The 21398-nt window shown below is 41.1% G+C and overlaps 1 protein-coding gene across 1 annotated transcript in view; it reads left to right on the plus strand.

Moving 5' to 3' along the window:
- Positions 1–21398, plus strand: part of ELP2 (elongator acetyltransferase complex subunit 2) — a 266743-nt gene that overhangs the window by 217239 nt on the left and 28106 nt on the right. Inside the window, exons 16-18 of the mRNA XM_082259224.1 lie at positions 8649–8706; positions 16746–16818; positions 16996–17188. Coding sequence (XP_082115350.1) covers positions 8649–8706; positions 16746–16818; positions 16996–17188 — 324 coding nt within the window. The remainder of the gene's footprint in view (positions 1–8648; positions 8707–16745; positions 16819–16995; positions 17189–21398) is intronic.

Here is a 21398-nt window from a genome sequence, read left to right on the forward strand (position 1 = left end):
GGATATTCAATAAATTGTAAAGTGCTTCAGTGCAGGTTTATAAACACTCAAGCTCCAAGTGGCTGTGACCCCTCCAGGAACCCTACTCACCAGAACATATGGACCCTAACTAGTGTCAAAAGCGCCTGTGGATAAATGGCTAACTGTGCTTGACATGGATGTATAAATGCACCCAGTAACAGAAGGTCTGGCCTGATGAGAAGGGGCACTGGGTTCCTGTAGCTGAACAGTGCTAGTAAGGGGAAACATGGCCTTTTCGGCCAATAAGGCATTACTGCCACTACCTCCACAACTTCTGTTCAGGGTTTTCGTAGAAACCCGAGGATGACCTGGACTTGAAGAAACTCGGACCCACTGAATTTCCAATGATCCGTCAGTGCATCTGAGCCTGAAAAACCTCCACATGGAGACCATTCATTGTTGTCCAACTGGACTCTAGAAAGAAAGTCTGTTAGAATATTCTGCACTCTTTGACATATACCTCTAAGATGTAGGTTCTTGTAAATTTCTCCATTGCAGCCACCAGGGGGCTTATGTAGATGACCTGAATTCTGCTTCCTGGCTCCTATTGCTGGAGAAACCCTTTCCGGAGGGACCGCCTTCTCCGAAACGTCCACTTGATCATTGGATCTGTAGACACCATAGTGTGGATCGTTTTAGACGCTGAAAGACATGCAGGTGGGAAGAAGACAGGGCCAGGAGTATTTTGTTCCAGAACATCAGGATCCAGAGGCAAAGCAACGGTCCTCTTGATTATATCGAACTGAGCCCCGAGACGCACAAGAGATTGAGTGGGCTCCAGGTGTCTCTTTTCCAGAATTTGCTGCCAGCCGAGTTTGAGGAACATAGAGAAGACCTGAGGCCTGGGCTCTAGCAGCTGCCCTCTGTCTTGGCACAGTAGGAGAAGGACATCCAAGTAACTATGCAGGCGTATTCTCCTTGCTTTAATAAAGACTTTAACAACCAATAAGATCCTGAAAACTCACAGGGTGATGTTAAAAGACCGAATAGCAGACAAGCAAGCTGGAAATGGTCTTGACCTATGGCAAACCAAAGGAACTTGCAAAAGTTTTATACAAAGGACACATTAAAGCAAGCATTTTTAGGTCTATTCGAAACTAGCCAGTCATCTGGCTGGTCCCCCTATGAATCAGGGACAATGTTTCCAATCTTAACTTCTCCTTTTGATGAAAATTGTTTCAGGTGTGTGAGGTCTAAAATCGGTCTCCTCAAGCTGCTCCTCTTCATGACCATAAAGAGGGGCGAGTACATGCCCTGAAATCTCTCGCAGTCTGGCACTTTGCGACACCAGTGACTTTACGTAATACAAGAGTATATGCTTAATTTTACCTCAGAGTAAGGCAAAATTCATGGAAACGAATCCGAGATGAGGAGGACTTCTGATGGGTCATCCGTGTCCTTAAAAGACTGCTTTGACGTTTCAATAAACTGAGGCTCAAACCCAGTAGCTTCTTGGATACCGAAGGTCAAGCTTTTAGCATACTTCTGAGGGGATATCTAGCCTTTTCACCAGCTCTTCCTAAAATCCAGACCTGGTCTGTAACCCTCTCACGCTCTGAACTTTGTCTCTAGACTGTGTCATCTTCCAGGCCTAGCAGGCGCCGTTCTTTAGGCAAGACCCAACTTGCCAACTGTGGCCCGGCTTACGGTGCTATCCAGCTTGCGAAAAGATGAAGCTCCCTCAAAGGGATCACTATGCCTGTTAGAGGCGGGATCAGCAAGCCCAGGCCCCACTCACTTTGCCATAACTGACAGGAGCATAATCCACGCTACTATGCACATGTCAGTTGGAGCCTCCCCATGGAAACTGCTACTTTTTCTATCAGCTTTGCAATGTGACATCCCTGCCTAATGGGCATGCCTGGCCTGCCTCTCCCCCGTGGTCTAACCCAGCGCACAAAGGGGCGTACACTCGTTTGTCACCCCATTTGCATGCCTCCTCCCAGGGACGTAGGCCCGCCGCCACCCGGCGGGCTTCGTCCACAAGGTGGCAGTCATCTTTGCACGCCGGCGCCCCTGGAATGCATGACGCACTTCCGCATTGTCAGGGGGGTGCCGTGGGTTCCAGGGGCAGGGGATCCCATTGGTCATTTTGCGGGTGTCCCTTGCCGACTACATGAACAGCGGCTTGCCCCATTATCCCCATACGCTGTCGGTGACCCACGGACAAGCCTAGCTTTGGCACTGTAGTGTGCCACACCTTGTAAGTCTATTTTTTCTCTCATTTTGCTACTTCAGACCTTATATTTTCAGTAGTGATACTGAGAGAACTTGCCACCATCTCCTACTTATAGCTTCCTTTCTTTTACAGACTCTCCAAGGTTTTTGATCCACACATATACTGTGTCTCTGAAATATGTGTTAACATTGCTATGCCATCCAATGTATCTTTTCAATAGGGTACCAGAAACCATTTAAAGACATAGACACAGGTATAGAATAAACTGCTTCAACTCCATTTTTTGCCTGTAGAGGCACCCCCGCATACTACCCTTTACATTATATATCTTTGACAGATACCCTTACTCTACTTATTAAGGGACAACCGTTTGACCAATCCATTGGGATCCTTGTTAGACCCTCCCAGGGGATACAGCGGCTTTTATCCACCTGCCGCCTTCTTGCAGGCAACGCCACCCTGCAGGCATTGTCACCAACCGCACACTCTCTTCTCCATCTGCTCTCTACGGCTTTTTTCTGTATACGGTGATCTTGCCGCCTCGAACATCCATCCGGTATGCAGACATGAGCTCTTTTGTTTATGTATAGGCAAATGATTATGACAAATATTTTTCAATGATAGTGACGGATTTATTTTTCATTAATACGATTTAGGAAATCATAATACTCCATCTGCATACCCCTAAAGAAAGGTATTCCTACCTGAAACGCGTCGGTTTGGAGGATTTCCATATGCCTATTCACATTTCGTGATCTACACCGTATACTAGCCGCTATTTTGCTTTTGGTTTTATCATCTGGGCTTAGCACGGCTCACACAGAGACTCGCCCTCTGGGACATATGTCCTGCATCCCCAGCAGGCTCCTTCCTTGGAGCGGCTGACATGGCAGTGGATGTGGTGTCTAAATGAGAATTCAGAGCTTCTATTATGAAGCCTGGACCTTGACGGTGACCAATGATGACTAAATCTGGAAGAAGAATGTTGATGTAGTGACCTAATGAGGTCTTTATCATCTTGTGCTGTGTATTGTCAGTCTGACCTAGAACTAAAAAACCTAAAACGAAAAGGGTTAAAAACCCAAAAGAAGAGCCAAGGAAAGAGTTAAACACACCCTCTCATACACGCTACACAAGGGCTGGCCACGAGGGGGAGCAGTGACACATCCGTAGTGTGGAATCTGCACAGACAGCCAACCGGCACAGGTGAGAACCAATGCAGGATCACACACACAGGCAGCATACAAGGGTGTTAATGCAGAGCATATACCTATGATGATTGCACACAGAATTTAGGGAAAACTGCTGCAAGCTGACCACAGAGAAAACCCAATATCAGCAGTACTGACCGCTGATTGAATTTCCCCACTGTAATGACGCCACCGCCGCCCATAGCGTGCATGCGCTGATTTCCTGGCCAGGAGTAACCCAGGGACGCCAGGCCAGAAGAGAGAGCAAAGGCTTGGAACGCAAATGTGCTCCAGCCGCCATAGGCTGAAAGACGCTAGAGCCAGGAAAACAGACAAACGCACAACTGCTGCCATGAAATATGCAATATAAAAGTATACATCACTGCACATGGCATCCTCCACGACTATGCCTGGATCTAGAAGACGCTGCACAGGCCCAAGGCATTTATGGCTACCTTCTAAAAGCTAGGCTCTTAGGCCATACTGCCGCTTTGCTTGCCAATGGCCAAGCTTAAGCCCTTCAGAGAAAACCCAATATCAGCAGTAATGACCGCTGATTGAATTTCCCCACTGTAATGACGCCACCGCCGCCCATAGTGCGCATGCGCTGATTTCCTGGCCAGGAGTAACCCAGGGACGCCAGGCCGGAAGAGAGAGAAAAGGCTTGGAACGCAAATGTGCTCCAGCCGCCATAGGCTGAAAGACGCTAGAGCCAGGAAAACAGACAAACGCACAACTGCTGCCATGAAATATGCAATATAAAAGTATACATCACTGCACATGGCATCCTCCACGACTATACCTGGATCTAGAAGACGCTGCACAGGCCCAAGGCATTTATGGCTACCTTCTAAAAGCTAGGCTCTTAGGCCATACTGCCGCTTTGCTTGCCAATGGCCAAGCTTAAGCCCTTCAGAGAAAACCCAATATCAGCAGTAATGACCGCTGATTGAATTTCCCCACTGTAATGACGCCACCGCCGCCCATAGTGCGCATGCGCTGATTTCCTGGCCAGGAGTAACCCAGGGACGCCAGGCCGGAAGAGAGAGAAAAGGCTTGGAACGCAAATGTGCTCCAGCCGCCATAGGCTGAAAGACGCTAGAGCCAGGAAAACAGACAAACGCACAACTGCTGCCATGAAATATGCAATATAAAAGTATACATCACTGCACATGGCATCCCCCATGACTATGCCTGGATCTAGAAGACACTGCACAGGCCCAGGGCATTTATGGCTACCTGCTAAAAGCTAGGCTCTTAGGCCATACTGCCGCTTTGCTTGCCAATGGCCAAGCTTAAGCTCTTCATGGGACTGCATTAGTTACCCTTCTCCACCCCGCTAATAGCTGAGGACTGCTGGAGGCTCCACAAGGCACCAAATCCATAGCCCTTCTCCATCCCACTAACTGGGGACTGCTGGAGACTCCAGACATCTTTCAGGGCACAGCTTGCCGAACAACCAAGCCTTGATCACAGACACAAGTTAAAAACAAAGGTATACCTCCTAAAGCCCCAGATACTACCAACATGTTCTTTAAATCCTATATAAATATATCCTGCAGTATAAATTAATGCATCAAAAATTGTATATCAAAACCACGCCACCCAATTTTTGCCCGATCTCTGTGTTGAATACGGACATTTTACGCCAAACTACTAGCTATACGCCTATTCGATGTGATCCCTAGTTTGGTCAAACCCTACCAACTAGGCTTCACAAAAGGCCGACAAGCGTCAGGCGCCACCAGGCGCATACCCAATGTAATCCACCAAACACGTTCCCAAAAAATGCAAACCCTTCTCCTTTCTATCGACGCTGAAAAAGCATTGGATAGAATACATTGGGGTTACATGCAGGCAATACTAACAAAATTTGGGTTTTGAGGGAAAATAGTAACTGCTATTATGGCCTTATATTCATAACCTTCTGCACGAGTATTTACCTCAGGCTTCCTGTCTAAGCCATTTAACATCTCTAATGGCGCGAGACAGGGGTGCCCCCTGTCTCCAGCTATATTTAACCTAATGATGGAGCCACTTGCTGAAACGTTTAGATCTCATCTGCACATCAAAGGTCTTAGTACACGCTGCAAGTCACATGTGATGAACTTATTCGCAGACAACATGATATTAGTGATAACTAACCCCCTCATCTCCCTCCCATTTGTGCATGACATACTTACCCGCTTCAGCTCAATATCTTATTACAAGGTGAAGTTCCATAAATCGTTAATATTAGACTTAGGGGTCCACACCCATACCAAAAACCACCTGCAACAGCAATTTCCGTATACGTGGGTGGATGGTAACATCCCCTATTTGGGGATCAAACTATCAGCTAATCTACCGGATGTAGTGGACATCAACTTTAAACCCCTTATTTTTGACATACGCCAAAATCTTACACGCCTGACAAAACTTGAAATGACGTGGATAGGCAGAATAGCCTCATTCAAGATGATGGAACTCCCAAAAATCCTCTATTTGTTCCGCACCATACCACTCCCTATCAAATCGAAATATTTTAAGGAATTGAATGGCCTTATCAAACACTTTGTGTGGCAGGGGAAAAAACCAAGATGCTCTATAAAACACCTTATATGGTTTTTTATAACATTATATAGTTATGGAAGACTACTACACGGCGACACTCTTAGCACAATCAAAACTGTGGTTTCTTGACAACTCCGAAATCTTATGGGTACACATTGAAACGTCAGCTGCACATACTCCTACCCTTCTCCTCTTACTATTTGCTGATGCCTGGAAACCACTTAACATATCTAATCTACCACCTACAACACAAGCTACTCTCACAGCCTGGCGAAAACGACTTATTCAATCCCAAACGAGTCCTCACACCAAAGCCCTCCGTATTCCTTTACCCACTTTAGAAATACTTATCCCATACTTGTCACTGCAGAAATGGATTGACCACGGAATGTTATGGTTAGATGACATCATGACAACCCACGGGATTAAACCACTATCCACCCTCACTGAAGAATACAAATAACAAAATACAAATAACCTCCCTCATACATACACGCAGATCAAAATCTTTCTGATCCGACATCCCCCATCTAACATATGTGTGGTTGCCCATGCATGGGAATACTATGCCGCCCCAGGGGTAGGGAAAAAGGGCATATCGCTCTTCTATAACATTATGCAAAACAAAAATGTGTTCGAAAAAACTCCCCTACTGCTGAAGTGGGAAGCCGACCTTGCACAACAATTTTCTTCCCATCAATTGTCACATGCCCTCAGATCCACCCACATAACATCCCATTGCACTAACCATTGGGACCTATCACAAAAAGTAGTAGCTAGATGGTACAAAACCCCAGTTCAATTAGCAAAGTTTATCCCCTCCTACTCTCCACTTTGCTGGAGATCATGTGGACAACCCACTAACATTTACCACATCCTGTGGTCCTGTATCAGCCTCACAAGCTACTGGAACAAAATTTTCCAAATTCTAGCTGACATCACAGGAATACGAACTCCACCGAACCCAGCTTTTGCAATATAAACATAGACAACTACCCCACCTCCTACAGAACAATTGTTACACATGTGTTATTGGCAGCTAAATTGGTGATAGCTAGACATTTGAAAGATAATGATTCCCCAAACCCCTCCGAAGTAACTGCATTATCAATATGAAAAACTCCTAGCCACTAGGACTCACTCCTCGTCTAACCTATTTAACAAAAAATGTGATGCATGGGTTGCTTGGTATACCTTAATTAATGTTTCACAGTCCGAGTCTCCCAATAGTGCCTTCTTAACAGCGATGTCAACCTCACAATTACCTACAGAGTTTTTTTTATGTGTGATGTTGCTGTCTAATTGTCTTACCTTTGTATTCATATGCCAACGTTACACCTTTATGGATATCCACACTGTTAATATTGTACTGTTACTTTACTTTTGTCTGTTTAAAAATTCAATAAAAATTCAATAAAAATTAAATTTGAAAAAAAATTAAATAAATTGTATATCAAATATACAGAAGCCAGCACTGAACACCATCAATCATAGGCAGCGTGTGTAGCTGCCAGTCGAGAAATGCTTCACTGCCTATGATTGGCGGTGTGTAGTTAGGGTTTCCTGGGGGGCTCTGTCCGAACACACCCGAGCCCATCACTACAAATCAACAATGTCCTGAATTATTCACTTTGTTTATGGACAAAATAGAGTGGTACATTATATTATCCAGATTATATTCCAAGCGGACTTTGTAAAAGCTTCATATACTGCTGAGGATCTAGCACATGAAAAGGTTGAAACCAAGTGACATAGCCAATCTATGAATGCTTTAATATTGTTATCCAAAAAAACTTACATGCTCCTGGAATGAGAGAGATCTCATGGTGGATTTACCGTAACCTTTGATTTATCAAAGAAGAGAATGTCCAAATATACACAGGCACCACAGACAATATACAATATATGGTAGTAGGTGCAACATTATCCAGTCTCCAGATGATTTAACTGGTCAGTAGTAGTATACAAATGTCCACGTGCAGATTTCTTCAGAAATTACAGAGACCGAAAATGCATGGCTTAGATGTGTAACTTATATGCATTGCTTGTAAAGTTGGTGCATTATCATCCAGTCTTCAGGTGGACTTTACCTTTCGTTAGTGATACAGGTGGATTTAGCCAGTCAGTAGTAGTGTATGAATGTCCACATGCAGGCTTATACAGAGACCACCAAGACCTTAGATGTCACTCCAAAGAGTTGGGAGCCTATTAATAAGGTGACTAAAGTAGAGACATATACAGTAGTCCTCTTACTCAAACATAAACTCAAATCATAAAGACTTCCTATCAAGTTTAAAAGTAAGAGTCCATCCATCATAAAAGGACGTGGAGAGCACCACCACTGAATCAAATGGGAGAAAGACAGACATCTGACTGGTTTCGTTGGTGACCCAACTTCCTTTAGAGTCTCCTTAGCCCAGAGTGCAATACGACATCCCTAAAAACTAGACCATGTTTTAAAGATGCTTCTCGAAGGCGCAGGAAATGCCAGAGGTGGCTCCAGCCCCTTTCTTTTCTGCAAACCAGAATATTCTACTGTCCTGCCACATCCCAAAACCATAACTTCCCCAAGTGGAGCATAAATAATGCATACAGTAGGTTTGTGCAAGGAGTAATGGATCATAAATGGTAGAACTATATTTTACATTGTGAAACTGTATACTATGGTCAGTGCTTGATTGGTGCAATTTTTTTTTTTTTTGTAGAACCTCCAACTGAAGATCATTTGTTACAGAACACACTGTGGCCTGAAGTTCAAAAATTGTAAGTTCTCTTACTCGAGCCTTTACACGCTTTTTAATTGTATTTACTACCATTTTCCCTTCTAAATATATTTGTTTTGTGACAACTGATTTACTTTTTAATGTTATTGTTGGCACTTTATATGCAAGGGATCCTGATTTATTTGCTATGCATTGTGCTTCACATTTAATAATTCATGTAACCCTTCTTAACTGTTAGTATACATTGATCTTACAAATTGCACCATAAATAATTTTATTTTGCTCTAATTGTTTTATCTAATCAAAGTTTCTTTAAAACAAATTAGTAAAACACAAACTCATCTTGTGTATGTCATCATGGATGTTTTTGTTATCGCTAAGTTGGTTATACAGCTATATAATATACTCCTTGACTTAATAACATACAGTAACTTATGGAAGAGTGTTAGCAGTAACATATGTACATATGTACTAAATTTTGGTATGTGATCGACCACAAAGCATTGTTGCTGTTTGCTCTGTATTATGAAACCATGCCTGTAGGGCTTGTAAAAGCCAAATTCCAGGTTAAAATTAATCCCTTACCCACCCTCTCTCTGATTGCTGGGTAAAAAAAAAAAAAAACATTCCAAACCTTAGTGATCACTTACCTTAACCTGTGGTCACATGATCATCCAGTGCCTGGACCTTCTGTCTTGTATTTCCACAAGTAGGTCCTTCTCTTGGGTGTCCATGTCACTGCCTGCATGACTTGGACGATTCCAGTTTTCTAACCAGTGAAAGGGTCCTCTCTTAATAACTTTACTTAAAGAAGTACTAATGTTACTTTCACTATATTAAGTATTAATAAAGATAATTAACCACTTAATGGTAAAACAAGAGGTGATTTCTTAATCACGTGACCGTGCCTAGGACCCTCATTACTGATTAATAATAAATATAAAGTGAATTACTATTGAGCTGCTAGTCCGAAAACAACTCGTGTTTCAGAATATTTGCAAATCGAGGGGGGACAGCGCTCAATAAATTATTTATAAAAAATATATATACTGTATATAAATTCTCAAAAAAGTATAAAGTGCAATCCAATAAATATCAAATAAATGCATCAATTCGTATATCATATTTCAATAAAGTGACCGTGCTTTGTGTAAAAAAAAAAAAAAAAAAAGTCCATTTAAATAAAGTGACAATGCATAAATTCTTGATAAAAAACATATAAATAATCTTTGTGCAAAAAAGCAGGTGCAAAGATAAGTGCTTGAAAGTGCTCAAATGTTCAAACAGGAGTGTTTCTTTCGATCGTGATGAAAGGAGAAGAGAAGAAAATCCACCACCGGAGGTATAACTCACTTACCAGATGGCCCCTTGGGGTCTAGCATTGGTAAGTGGTATGCTGTGTATAAATCCAAACCGGATGGAATGCCGACCTCAGCTTATGTATGGATCTCTCCACTTGATCCGATCAATGAATCGCCTTTTGAAAACTCTCCTCAAATCATAAACTGTTGTGCGGCCCGCGGTGCAGGTGGCCGGTCGGTGTATACGTGCGGTGACTGGACAGCCCGGAACGGCGGCGGTCTGTACAGTTTATGATTTGAGGAGTTTTCAAAAGGCGATTCATTGATCGGATCAAGTGGAGAGATCCATACATAAGCTAAGGTCGGCATTCCATCCGGTTTGGATTTATACACAGCATACCACTTACCAATGCTAGACCCCAAGGGGCCATCTGGTAAGTGAGTTATACCTCCGGTGGTGGATTTTCTTCTCTTCTCTTTTCATCACGATCGAAAGAAACACTCCTGTTTGAACATTTGAGCACTTTCAAGCACTTATCTTTGCACCTGCTTTTTTGCACAAAGATTATTTATATGTTTTTTATCAAGAATTTATGCATTGTCACTTTATTTAAATGGACTTTTTTTGACACAAAGCACGGTCAATTATATGAAATATGATATACGAATTGATGCATTTATTTATTTGATATTTATTGGATTGCACTTTATATTTTTTTGAGAATTTATATACAGTATATATATTTTTTATAAATAATTTATTGAGCGCTGTCCCCCTCTTTTTGCAAATTAACCACTTAAGCCCTGGAGGATTTGGCTGCTCAAAGACCAGGGCCTATTTTGCGATTCGGCACTGCGTGACTTTAACGGACAATTGCGTGGTCGTGCACTGCTGTACCCAAATGAAATTGACGTCCTTTTTTTCCCACAAACAGAGCTTTCTTTTTGTAGTATTTGATCACCTGTGCGATTTTTACTTTCTGCGCTATAAACAAAAAAAATAGCGACAATTTTGAAAAAAATAACAATATTTTTCACATTTTTTTTATATGAAATTCCCCAAAAAAAAGTAAAAATCAAAATTTTTTAACATTTTAGGCCAATTTTCTGCTACATACGTTTGGTAAAAAAAAATTGCAATAAGTGTATTTTGATTGGTTTGCGCAAAAGTTATTGCGTCTACTAACTAAGGGAAAAATTTGTAATTTTTTTTTTTTTTTTTTTTTACAAGTAATGGCGGCGATCTGCGATTTTTTTTTTTTTTTTTTTTTTTGCGGGACTGCAACATTGCGGAGGACAGATCGGACCCTTGACTGACATTTTTGACACTTTTACCAGTGGGGTACCAGTGACATTACTACAGTAATCAGTGCTATAAATATGCACTGTTACTGTAAAAATGACACTGGCAGGGAAGGGGTTAACTTTATTGGTGATCAGTGGGTTAAATGTATCCCTAGGGGTGTGATTCTAACTGTGGGGGGGCATGGCTTGTGATGTAACCACAGAGACCTACGATCCTACATAGCAGGATCGTATGATCTCTGCAGTTACACCAGGGAGAATGACAGACGGCTTTGTTTACATCAGCCGCCTGCCTGTCTCCCTCTCCAGCGGGAGATCGCGAGCGACCGGCGGACATCGGAGCCGCCGGTCACTCGCTTGGGGATGTTAGTGAACGAGTGGGGGCGGGAGTGCTCCTCCGGCGGCGTGCGCTCGCCCCCTAGAAGCTCGAGGGCGAGCGCCGTAGCCCTACGTCGTTTTGCCTGTAGGGGGCTGACTGCCGCAGTAAATAGTCGTGCGGCGGTCGGCAGGCGGTTAACTGCTGACTCAAAACACTGTATTCGTATTGTTAAAGGATAAGTTTACCTTTGGAACATGTTACAGGTTCCACCCATATTTAGGGACTCCCTGTACCCGTTGTAAGAATTTGAAAACGGAGGTCCGCCCACATGGCTGTATCATTCATTCACAGAGCTCTGTGAATGAATGAACTGCAAGTACCGTTGACCTTTGTGGCTAAGGGCTTGTAGTTCAACTTAACTGCGAGGGCGCTGGTGAGCGCTCTTGTAGTTCATTGATTTTTCCTGCCATTCAATAACTGTCTGCCCCTATCAAAGGTAACTGGCAGACAATGTACAGAGTCTGCAGGATCCAGGCATTTTACCCATGGTCTGCTGATCAAGGTTGCAATGCCCTGCAGGCTGCAGAGTAAAAAAAAAATGTAACTAAATGTTGTTTTTTTTTTTTTTAAATATGCCTGCAAAAAGATGTGAATTCATTTTTTTTTTTTTTTTTGTAAAAGGTAAACCTCTCCATATTTTTCTAATTTAAAAAATGTGTGCATATCCTCAGTACATACTTTTAGTTTCAGCTGCTGTTTATATATTGCTGGCTTTAAGAATAGCCAACATAGGAACAGCTATATCAGCTTCCTGCGTATTTCAAAAATACATTCTCCATAGTTCTTTTTGGTGCCCCTATTCACTGTACTGCTGCTCTGTCTGAGTCAGAGTGAAGGAACACATCTCTGGGCACCCTTTAGATGTGCATGTTTCAGGGAATGAGTTGTCCACTGGATGGTCTAGAGTAGACTTCAGCTATGCAATAGTTAATTGATTAAATTATATCCGATCTGCTTTTGGAACTGTAATCAAGCAACTGATCAGCACAGCTAAAGTCTGCACCTTCCAATGACCAGTATGGAGGAACATGCTTGTCTAAAGCTATGCTGGAAATGTGTTATTTTACGTGGGCTCTTCATCACTTATGTTTGAAACATTTATGTGATTTTTATTTTTTTGACTTTAGTTTTACTTGAATTGTATCTTTACTAAAATTAAAACCCTTTATATTAAAGCAAACATAATTTATGGTGACTGCATCTAGTGGTTCATATACATAATCCTTGCTTTGAATAACAACCCAGCACATTGTGCAGTTTGGTCAAGAAAACAAAATTGTGTCTCATGATTCAGTCAGAAGAATGGCACCTAATGCATTGCTTACAACTTTTAGTCTAGGTAGAAGTATGATAAGAACAACCTTGGCTGCTAGAATCGACAGTTAAAGTACAGAGAGATGTTGGGAATCTGTTTTCAAGCTTCAGCCAGCGTAACTTGCAGTAACCACTTGAATTAAAGACAAGAGTTCATCGGGTCTTAAAGGCACTTATACCTTTCACTCTTGGCAGATAACTGTTGAATCATCATTTGGCTGTCTATACACAGACTAATTTTTCGGAAGATTTCATGAAAATCGTAATATTTTTCCATTATCAGAGAAATTATATGTGTTGTAAAGGCAGGATGATAAAACACTGCCATCCCCTCCGTTTTAATCAAGATGTACAGTACTATGTGTCCATTTTTTTTAAATTCTAATTGTAAATGCCTTATCTCACAGCAATAACTTGTTGTCAGTGACTTTCCTCTCCTCGATCTTCCCCGTGTAAGGAATGCGGAGGGAGGGGCTGAGATAACCCTCTGACATCAGCCGGCCAGCAGAGGAAGTTCATGTAACTGCTGTGAGATAAGGCATTTACGATTCATTTTTATAGATATATATATATATATATATATATATATACATATATATGTTACACTTTTTTTTTTTTGTGTTTAAAAACGCTTTAAAGAGGAACTTCATTGACTCTGAAATGTTTAGTAATGGCAGTCTACAAACAAATACTTATATATAATTGCAGGATTTTTATTTTTTTTGCATACTGTATTTTTCTTTTCCACCGCATTCTTCTTACGGTGGCCATTTTCCATGAGGGTGGATGAATCCGTCTCCCTTTACTTCCTGGAATGCTGGGTTTTCCTGCTGGAACACGGGGCAGCGCACATCGGCTGTGGGGGGGAAAAAAGTCTTTCCCCAGAGGTCTTGCAAGATTTTACAGATGAAATTTCCCAGGAAGGTCCTGGCGATGTAGCCTTCTGAGGATACATCTGTGAGGCAAGGGCTTCATAACCAGTGCCTTACTCAATTAGGAAGTGGAAAAACAAGAACTAGTTTAACCAATAAATGTAAGATGATTTTATATTCGTGTGCAGGGCTGCTTGATGAAATGCATTTTAGTGAATGGGGGAAAGATCGTTTTGTGGAAATAAAGGCAAAATCTAACCAACTCTAAGCCTACTCTCAGCCACATTCTAAGCCTAATTTATCTAGCCCTGTAAAGAAAAAAATCACTATACTTACCTATTCTGAAGCCACTCTGATCCAGTCTCCAGCAGCGCCCTCTGTGTGCAGGAGAAAGCCAACAACGGCTGGAGAGTGACGGTGCCTATGGACTTAAGCCTAGTACACACGCAACGAATTTCCGCTGACCGGTCGTCCTTCTTTTGTCCAGAGTGGTGTCTGTTGGTTGGAATGTGCTCTAGACTGCACACGAATTTTCCCGCACGACAAAATTCTACTTCAGAAGTGATGTCATGTGTTGGTTTGCTTTCTTTGTGTTCTTTCTTCTCTGAGCATGCCCAGTCTTGCTCATAAGATTTTTCCCTGTCGAAATCTGTACTGACTGCACGAAAATCGGACGTGTTTTGATGGAGGACAAAAATTTTATAGCCTGCACACTAGATTTTTTTCGGCCGAAAAGTCGGAGTCGGTTGTCGGAAGCATCGTACTAACAAGCTGTCTGTAATGTCACTCCTCCCCTGGCTGAATGTCAAAGTTCTCTGACTTCCTGTTTGCTTCCTTTTTCAGTTCTAAAACTGCATGTCCCATAATCCTTTGAGCCTCTGTAGCTTTAGGGTGGATATGGGAGTCACAGGTACTAGTTTTTGGAGTTGATGTGAGTGGGTCCTAGGGTTACTGTGGGTGTTTCTGGGCCTTCATGTGGGTGGTGAAAGGTGTAGATGTGTCATGCCTCCTACTGTGTCATTCCGGTCTTGCAGCATGCTAAAGAATAATGGCTTACTGTAAGACCACAGAAGGATGACTATGGTAGGTTATTATGAAGGGGGTTCATTCATATGTAAATTAATCAATTCACAAAGGGCAGGGCTCTGGGAGGGTGGGATCTGAGGGGTGGGAATCTCCCTGTTCACAATGGTCGGCTTATTTACCTGGGCAGGATTGAATTTGAATTGTGATCCATTCAATCCTAACCCAGCAAGCACAGCTAGCTTTCAGAACAGGCTGTGTATAAAGATTTTCCTTCTTGAATAATGCTGTTATCTGTGAGGCCGGACTCTTCAGGACTGAGGGAGGTTTGGACTGTAAGCGTGAGTTTGAAAGACTAAAATAGGGGAGTGTTACAGACTCTAGCTGATGCAAGTGACTGTAAAAAAGGGACAGAATCTATCAGCAGGATATACAGTGTCACATGGCACAAAGCCAGTAAACCCAGAATATCAGGGGATCTGCAGACAATTGAGCAACATGGTACAGAGGTATTGATCTATGCTGGGATTGATCATTCCATTCAGTTCTAGTGAAAAGAAAGTTGGAATTCAGCTTTAATTACCTATTTCTGTGACATGTACAGTTTTGGGTTGATGTTTTACAGTTTCACCAATTGCAAATGCTTTTTAAAATTGCAATTGCCTATTGCACAGAATGATTGATAACATTTCTTAAAAAATAAAAAATAAAACATTTCTGTTGGTTTTCAGTGAACATTTGCATTATCAAATCTGAAAATTCAGCTTTAGCAGTTCAAAACTAAAATCTTTTGAAAAACATGGCAGGCATACTTAGGATTCTGATTGTCATGACAGTTTACAAGTAAATATCTGATTCATGCTTGGATCCCTTATGTAATGTGAAATGCCTGTTCTTTGCAGTACAAGAGTTAGCTGTAACCCTTAGTTGACAGGAAGAAGAAGAATAAATTAAAGACAACACCATTTTCTCCTAGGGGATTTAATGCAGTGGATATATTCAGCAATTACACCAACAATGTAAAACAATTATTTATTTTATTGGTACAAATGTTAAAATCCAATATCCAAACAATAAAAAAGGAAATACGGCTTTAAAATACGAGCTCTGGTATCGGAAACCTTTTATAGAAGAATAAATAATTATCCAACATCTGTGAGCCTCAGAAATTGCATGTAGCTCTAGTGCCACTCACACTGTGCAGAGTAGAAAGATTTTGTAAAAGACCTTTGGCAAGTAGTTTTAGCTCTTAGAGAAGAAGTTTTGTGTGTACTGTAAATGGTCAATGCTGTCTCTTGTAAAGCTGACCATATCCAACTCAGACAAAGGAATACGAAATGCTGTTGGAGATGTGAGCAAATTGGTTACTATACCCAAGCCTATAGACTCTAAGCCCCCGTTTACACAGGTGCAATTCGTCATGCCGTTTGACAATTCCAAATCACATGACAAGTCGCACCCCATTGTTAGCAATGGAACCATCCTAATTGCTAGCACTCGCGTTGCAGCATTTTTTAAAAAAGGTTCCTGCACAATTTTGTGCTGATTTCATTGCGACTTGCATAGACTCCTGTTGTATGAAATCGGCAGTGCAAAATTGCACCGATTTCAAAGACGCACCAGTGTGAACGAGGGCTTAATGGCTTTTATCCCAAATGTTTCCTGTGTATTATGAGCAGGCTGCAGGAGGGGGCAATGTTAACCCTGGGAACACTGCTGACGGAGGTACAGGCCGTGGTAATAACCATTGCTGCTAATACAACAGGGCATGAAGTGCTGATAGTCATAAATGCCATTTATGTTAGTGCTTTTTTGTGTTCTTACTAGAAAAGTGAATGTTTTTTGAACTTTTTTTTTTTACATTACCTTGCTCTTATATTTTTAGGTATGGGCATGGATATGAAATCTTCTCTTTGGCTTGCAACACTGCTGGAACAATTGTTGCCTCTGCTTGTAAGGTAATAATGGCACCTCTGGTATACCAGCTCAGTATGGTGTAGCTTGAATATCCGTATTGAATATACAGTATCTTTCATCATGTTTTTCAACATATGTTTGATAAAAACATTGCTGTATTTTTGTGTCATATTTGTTATTTTTTGACCCAATTTTCCATTTTCTTCCCCCCTGTTTAGGCTTCCAAAAGAGAGCATGCCGCAATTATTTTGTGGAGTACCACAAGCTGGAAACAGATCCAAAGCTTGTCTTTTCACAACCTGACTGTTACTCAGATGGCATTTTCTCCCGATGACAAATTCCTATTAGCAGTTTCCAGAGATAGAAACTGGTCCCTGTGGAGGAAGCAGGAGGGAATTCTGATGCAGTCAGGTGAGTAGCAGATGTGTGCTTGTATGCTCTCTGTTAATTGGATGTATGACTATAAAAAATAAGGTAAATGGTTTAAATTTCAGATGTACACATATTATTAACTGTGTTGTCTTTCAACAGAGCTACATAAATAGTATTTTTTTTTTTTTTTAATTTAGCGAACCCCTAAGGTGTGATTTATTGAATTGGACTTAACCATAAACAATAAAAAAATATGCTAATCATTTTTAATTCCTATATTTGGTATGTTCACAAAATCTGATAATCTGTTAGATGGGTTCTGTATTGTGATAGAAAACATGTGGGCCTCATTTTTTTTATTAACCGCTTCTGGACCAAAAGATTTTCCGTTTTAAAATACCAGGCCATTTTGCGATTTGGCACTGCATTACTTTAACTGACAATTGCACGGTCGTACGACGCTGTACCCAAATAAATTTCACTGAGCACAGAATTTCACAATATTTAATTTATGGCACACTGCATACATACTTTAATACAGGATTGAAGAAGGTGCGAGTGGTGTTCTATATGATATATATATCTCATAAAGAACACCACTCGCACCTTCTTCACTCCTGTATTGAAAGTATGTATGCAGTGTGCCATAAATTAAATATTGTGAAACTGCTCAGTGAAATTGAATCAAGCCTTAAATAAATGTAGTAGGTAGGGAGACTTCACTAGCTTTTTACCTGAACACAAAGTAATTAATCTGTTGGGTTAGATTTCCAGCCCAAGGCAAACTACTTGTGCTTTCAAACAAGGGTCACAGTGAATAATGCAAAAGATAGTAAAATAAACAAATGTAGGCAAGATAGTGTAACTCTGTATAAAACCACTGCATTAACTCAATATAAAGGGTACTCAAAAGGCCATAAGTGAAATGAGCTCAAAATTTGCTATCAAGCGCCAAATTAGGCTCTTCTCAACATGTTTTGTCACAGAGGACGTTGTCAGGGGCCAGGAGTATACACAGTGTGGCCAGCAAGTTCCCAGAATATGCTAGCGTGTTCCTCTGCAGTGGTGTATGAGAAATGGATAAACAATAGGTTGCAAAATCCTTCATTTAAAAAGGAATTCTTTTTTTAAATCTCTAAATTGAGTCCATCATTAGGGCTTGTTCACACCAGAATACAGCAAGATGCACGGACAAGAGAAAATATGTTTTAAATATAACCTGTACACACAAATGCTTTTGGCTTGACATACACTACAGATTCATTTGCAGAGCGTAAAGACAAGGGTGCCAGCAAATGCCAAATTTTTACCCCAGACAGGATTTATATAAAAAGAGGAGATACACCCTTGATAAGTGGCCATGTATTACTGCCTTTAACCTGCTCAGTTTAAGGGTTATTTTTTTGTCATGAAAAAAGTTTGGCGTGTGAAAGAAATTTTAACTATTACAATTTAAAGCTGAAGTCTAACCATAAAAATATCAAATCGCTATAGCTTTAAGGCCTGTACACACGACTAGAAAAGCCTTAGAAAGATACCGCTTTCAAATCGATCGTACGATAATCGGATCGTTCGTACACAGCTTTTTAGAGCCGATCACGACAATTCATGCAAAATTATCCGATGGGACAAGCACAAAAATTTTTCTCGTATGATGCCAGATCGTATGATTTTCATGAAATCAGTACAGTCGTCGCTCGAAAATACAATACGTCTGTACATCTCCTTTAAGCTTCAAACCCTCTGATAAAGCAAGTGGTGTTTATAATGCAGTAATCCTAAATGATACTTTTTAAAAATGTGTAACACTAGTCCAAGGAAAACAAAAGTCATGATTCAGGAATGCTGAGACCTAAACACTATATATTCTAATCTAACAAACAACCGTTTTGTGTAATGGAATTCAAGTAGCAGCTCAGCAGTAATAATAACTGCTATTTTAATTGCAGTATCCTTTTTTTTCTGTACAGCAAAAAACATAAGAAACCATAAGAAAGCCAGATCTTCAGTGTATAAAACACAGAAAGATATCAGCCGCTTGTGTATACACTCATACATGTTCACAATACTACTTTTTTTAACATTAATTGGGGGAAACTGGAATGCACAGGGAACCATAAAATGTAGTAGCCGGAATGGGCAAATCTCAAGTAAACATCCAGATCACCTCCTGCTTGTGTCCAGATTGCAAAGGATTGTGGAAAACCTATTTCTTGGAGAAGTTCCTCCTCTTCATCAGTCTACCTTTCAGCTCACCTCTGGGATTAAAATAACAGTGGTTCCTGCTTGCTCATACAAGCTGCAACTTATTGACACTTTGCAGTTTAACACAAGAAACCGACAAAGAAGTGCGCAGCATGACTGGGCAAAAGGGAAGCCTAAACTGAGAGTTATTACTAGATCTAAAAAATCATGGATGCAATAAATTAGATGTTTGTAGTCATCACAAATTCGTAGGTACACTAATGAGTTAATGCATCAATACTTAAATCAGACCATGGCTTAAGATACGACAGAAATTAAGAAGTGAACACAAGGGATAAAAAGGGCAAAGGATAAAAATACTATATATATATATATATATATATATATATATATATATATATATATATATATATATATATATATATATGTATATATATATATATATATATATATATATATATGTATATATAAAAAATTGTACTAAATTCATTTATAATAATAAAATCGTGCCAATGAAAATCTGGGATGGGTAATTAATGTTTGGGTATGAATTCAGGAATGGTTTTACAGGTGGAGGCCACTGACATTTTTTTCCCTACTCATCGTTTCTGACTGTTTTTTACTGGTTTTGCATTTGGCTAGAGTCAGTGTCACTACTGGTAGCATGAGGCGATACCTGGACCCTAAAGGGATTGCATTGGCAGTCCAACTTCTCCAGGATGGCACATCAATATGTGCCATTGTCCAGTTTGCTGTGTCTCCCAGCACAGTCTCCCAAGAGCATGAAGGAGATTCCAGGAGACAGTTAGTGTAGGAGATCTGGACAGGGCCATAGAAGGTCCTTAACTCATCAACGGGATGCATATCTGCTCCTTTGTGCAAGGAGGAAAAGGATGAGGACTGCCAGAGCCCTACAAAATAACCTCCAGTAGGCCATTGGTGTGAATGTCTCTGACCAAACAATCATGTACAGACTTGGAGCTTGATTGGCATTTTCTATTGAACACCAGAATTGGCAGGTCCTCCACTGGTGCCCTGTGCTTTTCAAAGATGAAAGCAGGTTCACCCTGAGCACATGTGACAGACATGAAAGGGTCTGGAGAAGCCGTAGCAAATATTATGCTATCTGTAACATTCTTCAGCATGACTGGTTTGGTGGTGGGTCAGTGATGGTCTGGGGAGGAAAACCCATGGAGGGACACACAAACCTCTACAGGCTGGACAATGACACCCTGACTGCCATTAGATATCGGGATGAAATCCTTGGACCCATTGTCAGACCCTACACTGGTGCAGTGGGTCCTGGGCTCCTCCTGATGCATAACAATGCGTGGCTTCATGTGGCGAGAGTGTGCAAGTTCTTGGAGGATGAAGGAATTAATACCATTGAATGGCCCCCACGCTCTCCTGACCTAAATCCAATAGAACAACTCTGGGACATTATGTTTCAGCCTATCCGGCGCTGCCAGATTGCACCTCCGTCTATTCAGGAGCTCAGTGATGCCCTGGTCCAGATCTGGGAGGAAATAACTCCGGATACCATCCGTCGTCTTATTAAAAGCATGCCCTGATGTTGTCAGTCATGCATACAACAAGCATGTGGGAGCCATACAAACTACGGAGTACCATTTTGAAGTACTCAGCAATCAAATTTCAGCAAAATGGACTAGCCTGCTCCATCATTTTTTCACTTTTATTTTTGGGGGGGTGACTTTGAATTCAGCCCTCTGTAGGTTGATCATTTTCATTTCCATCAAACGATGTGGCATCCTATTGTTCCTAACACATTACCCAGTCCATATCAGTATAGATATCCAGCATATTTTTCACCGTTGAGATCTAATGGGTTTTCAAAGTGTTCTTTTTCTTTTTTTGAGCAGTGTATAAACAAAGGATCTAAAATCCCATATTCACAAAAAATTTTTAAAAATCAGTAAATAAATGTCTCAATGAGAAAATAAGTAAAGCAATGGATGGATGGCTCTGGGGTGTTTGGGGTTAGTGGTAGTAAACTCAGACCAATGTATTCTGTAAATGTACTACT

This window comes from Pelophylax lessonae, assembly GCF_965119305.1.
Source record: "Pelophylax lessonae genome assembly, chromosome: 5".
Lineage (NCBI taxonomy): Eukaryota > Metazoa > Chordata > Amphibia > Anura > Ranidae > Pelophylax > Pelophylax lessonae.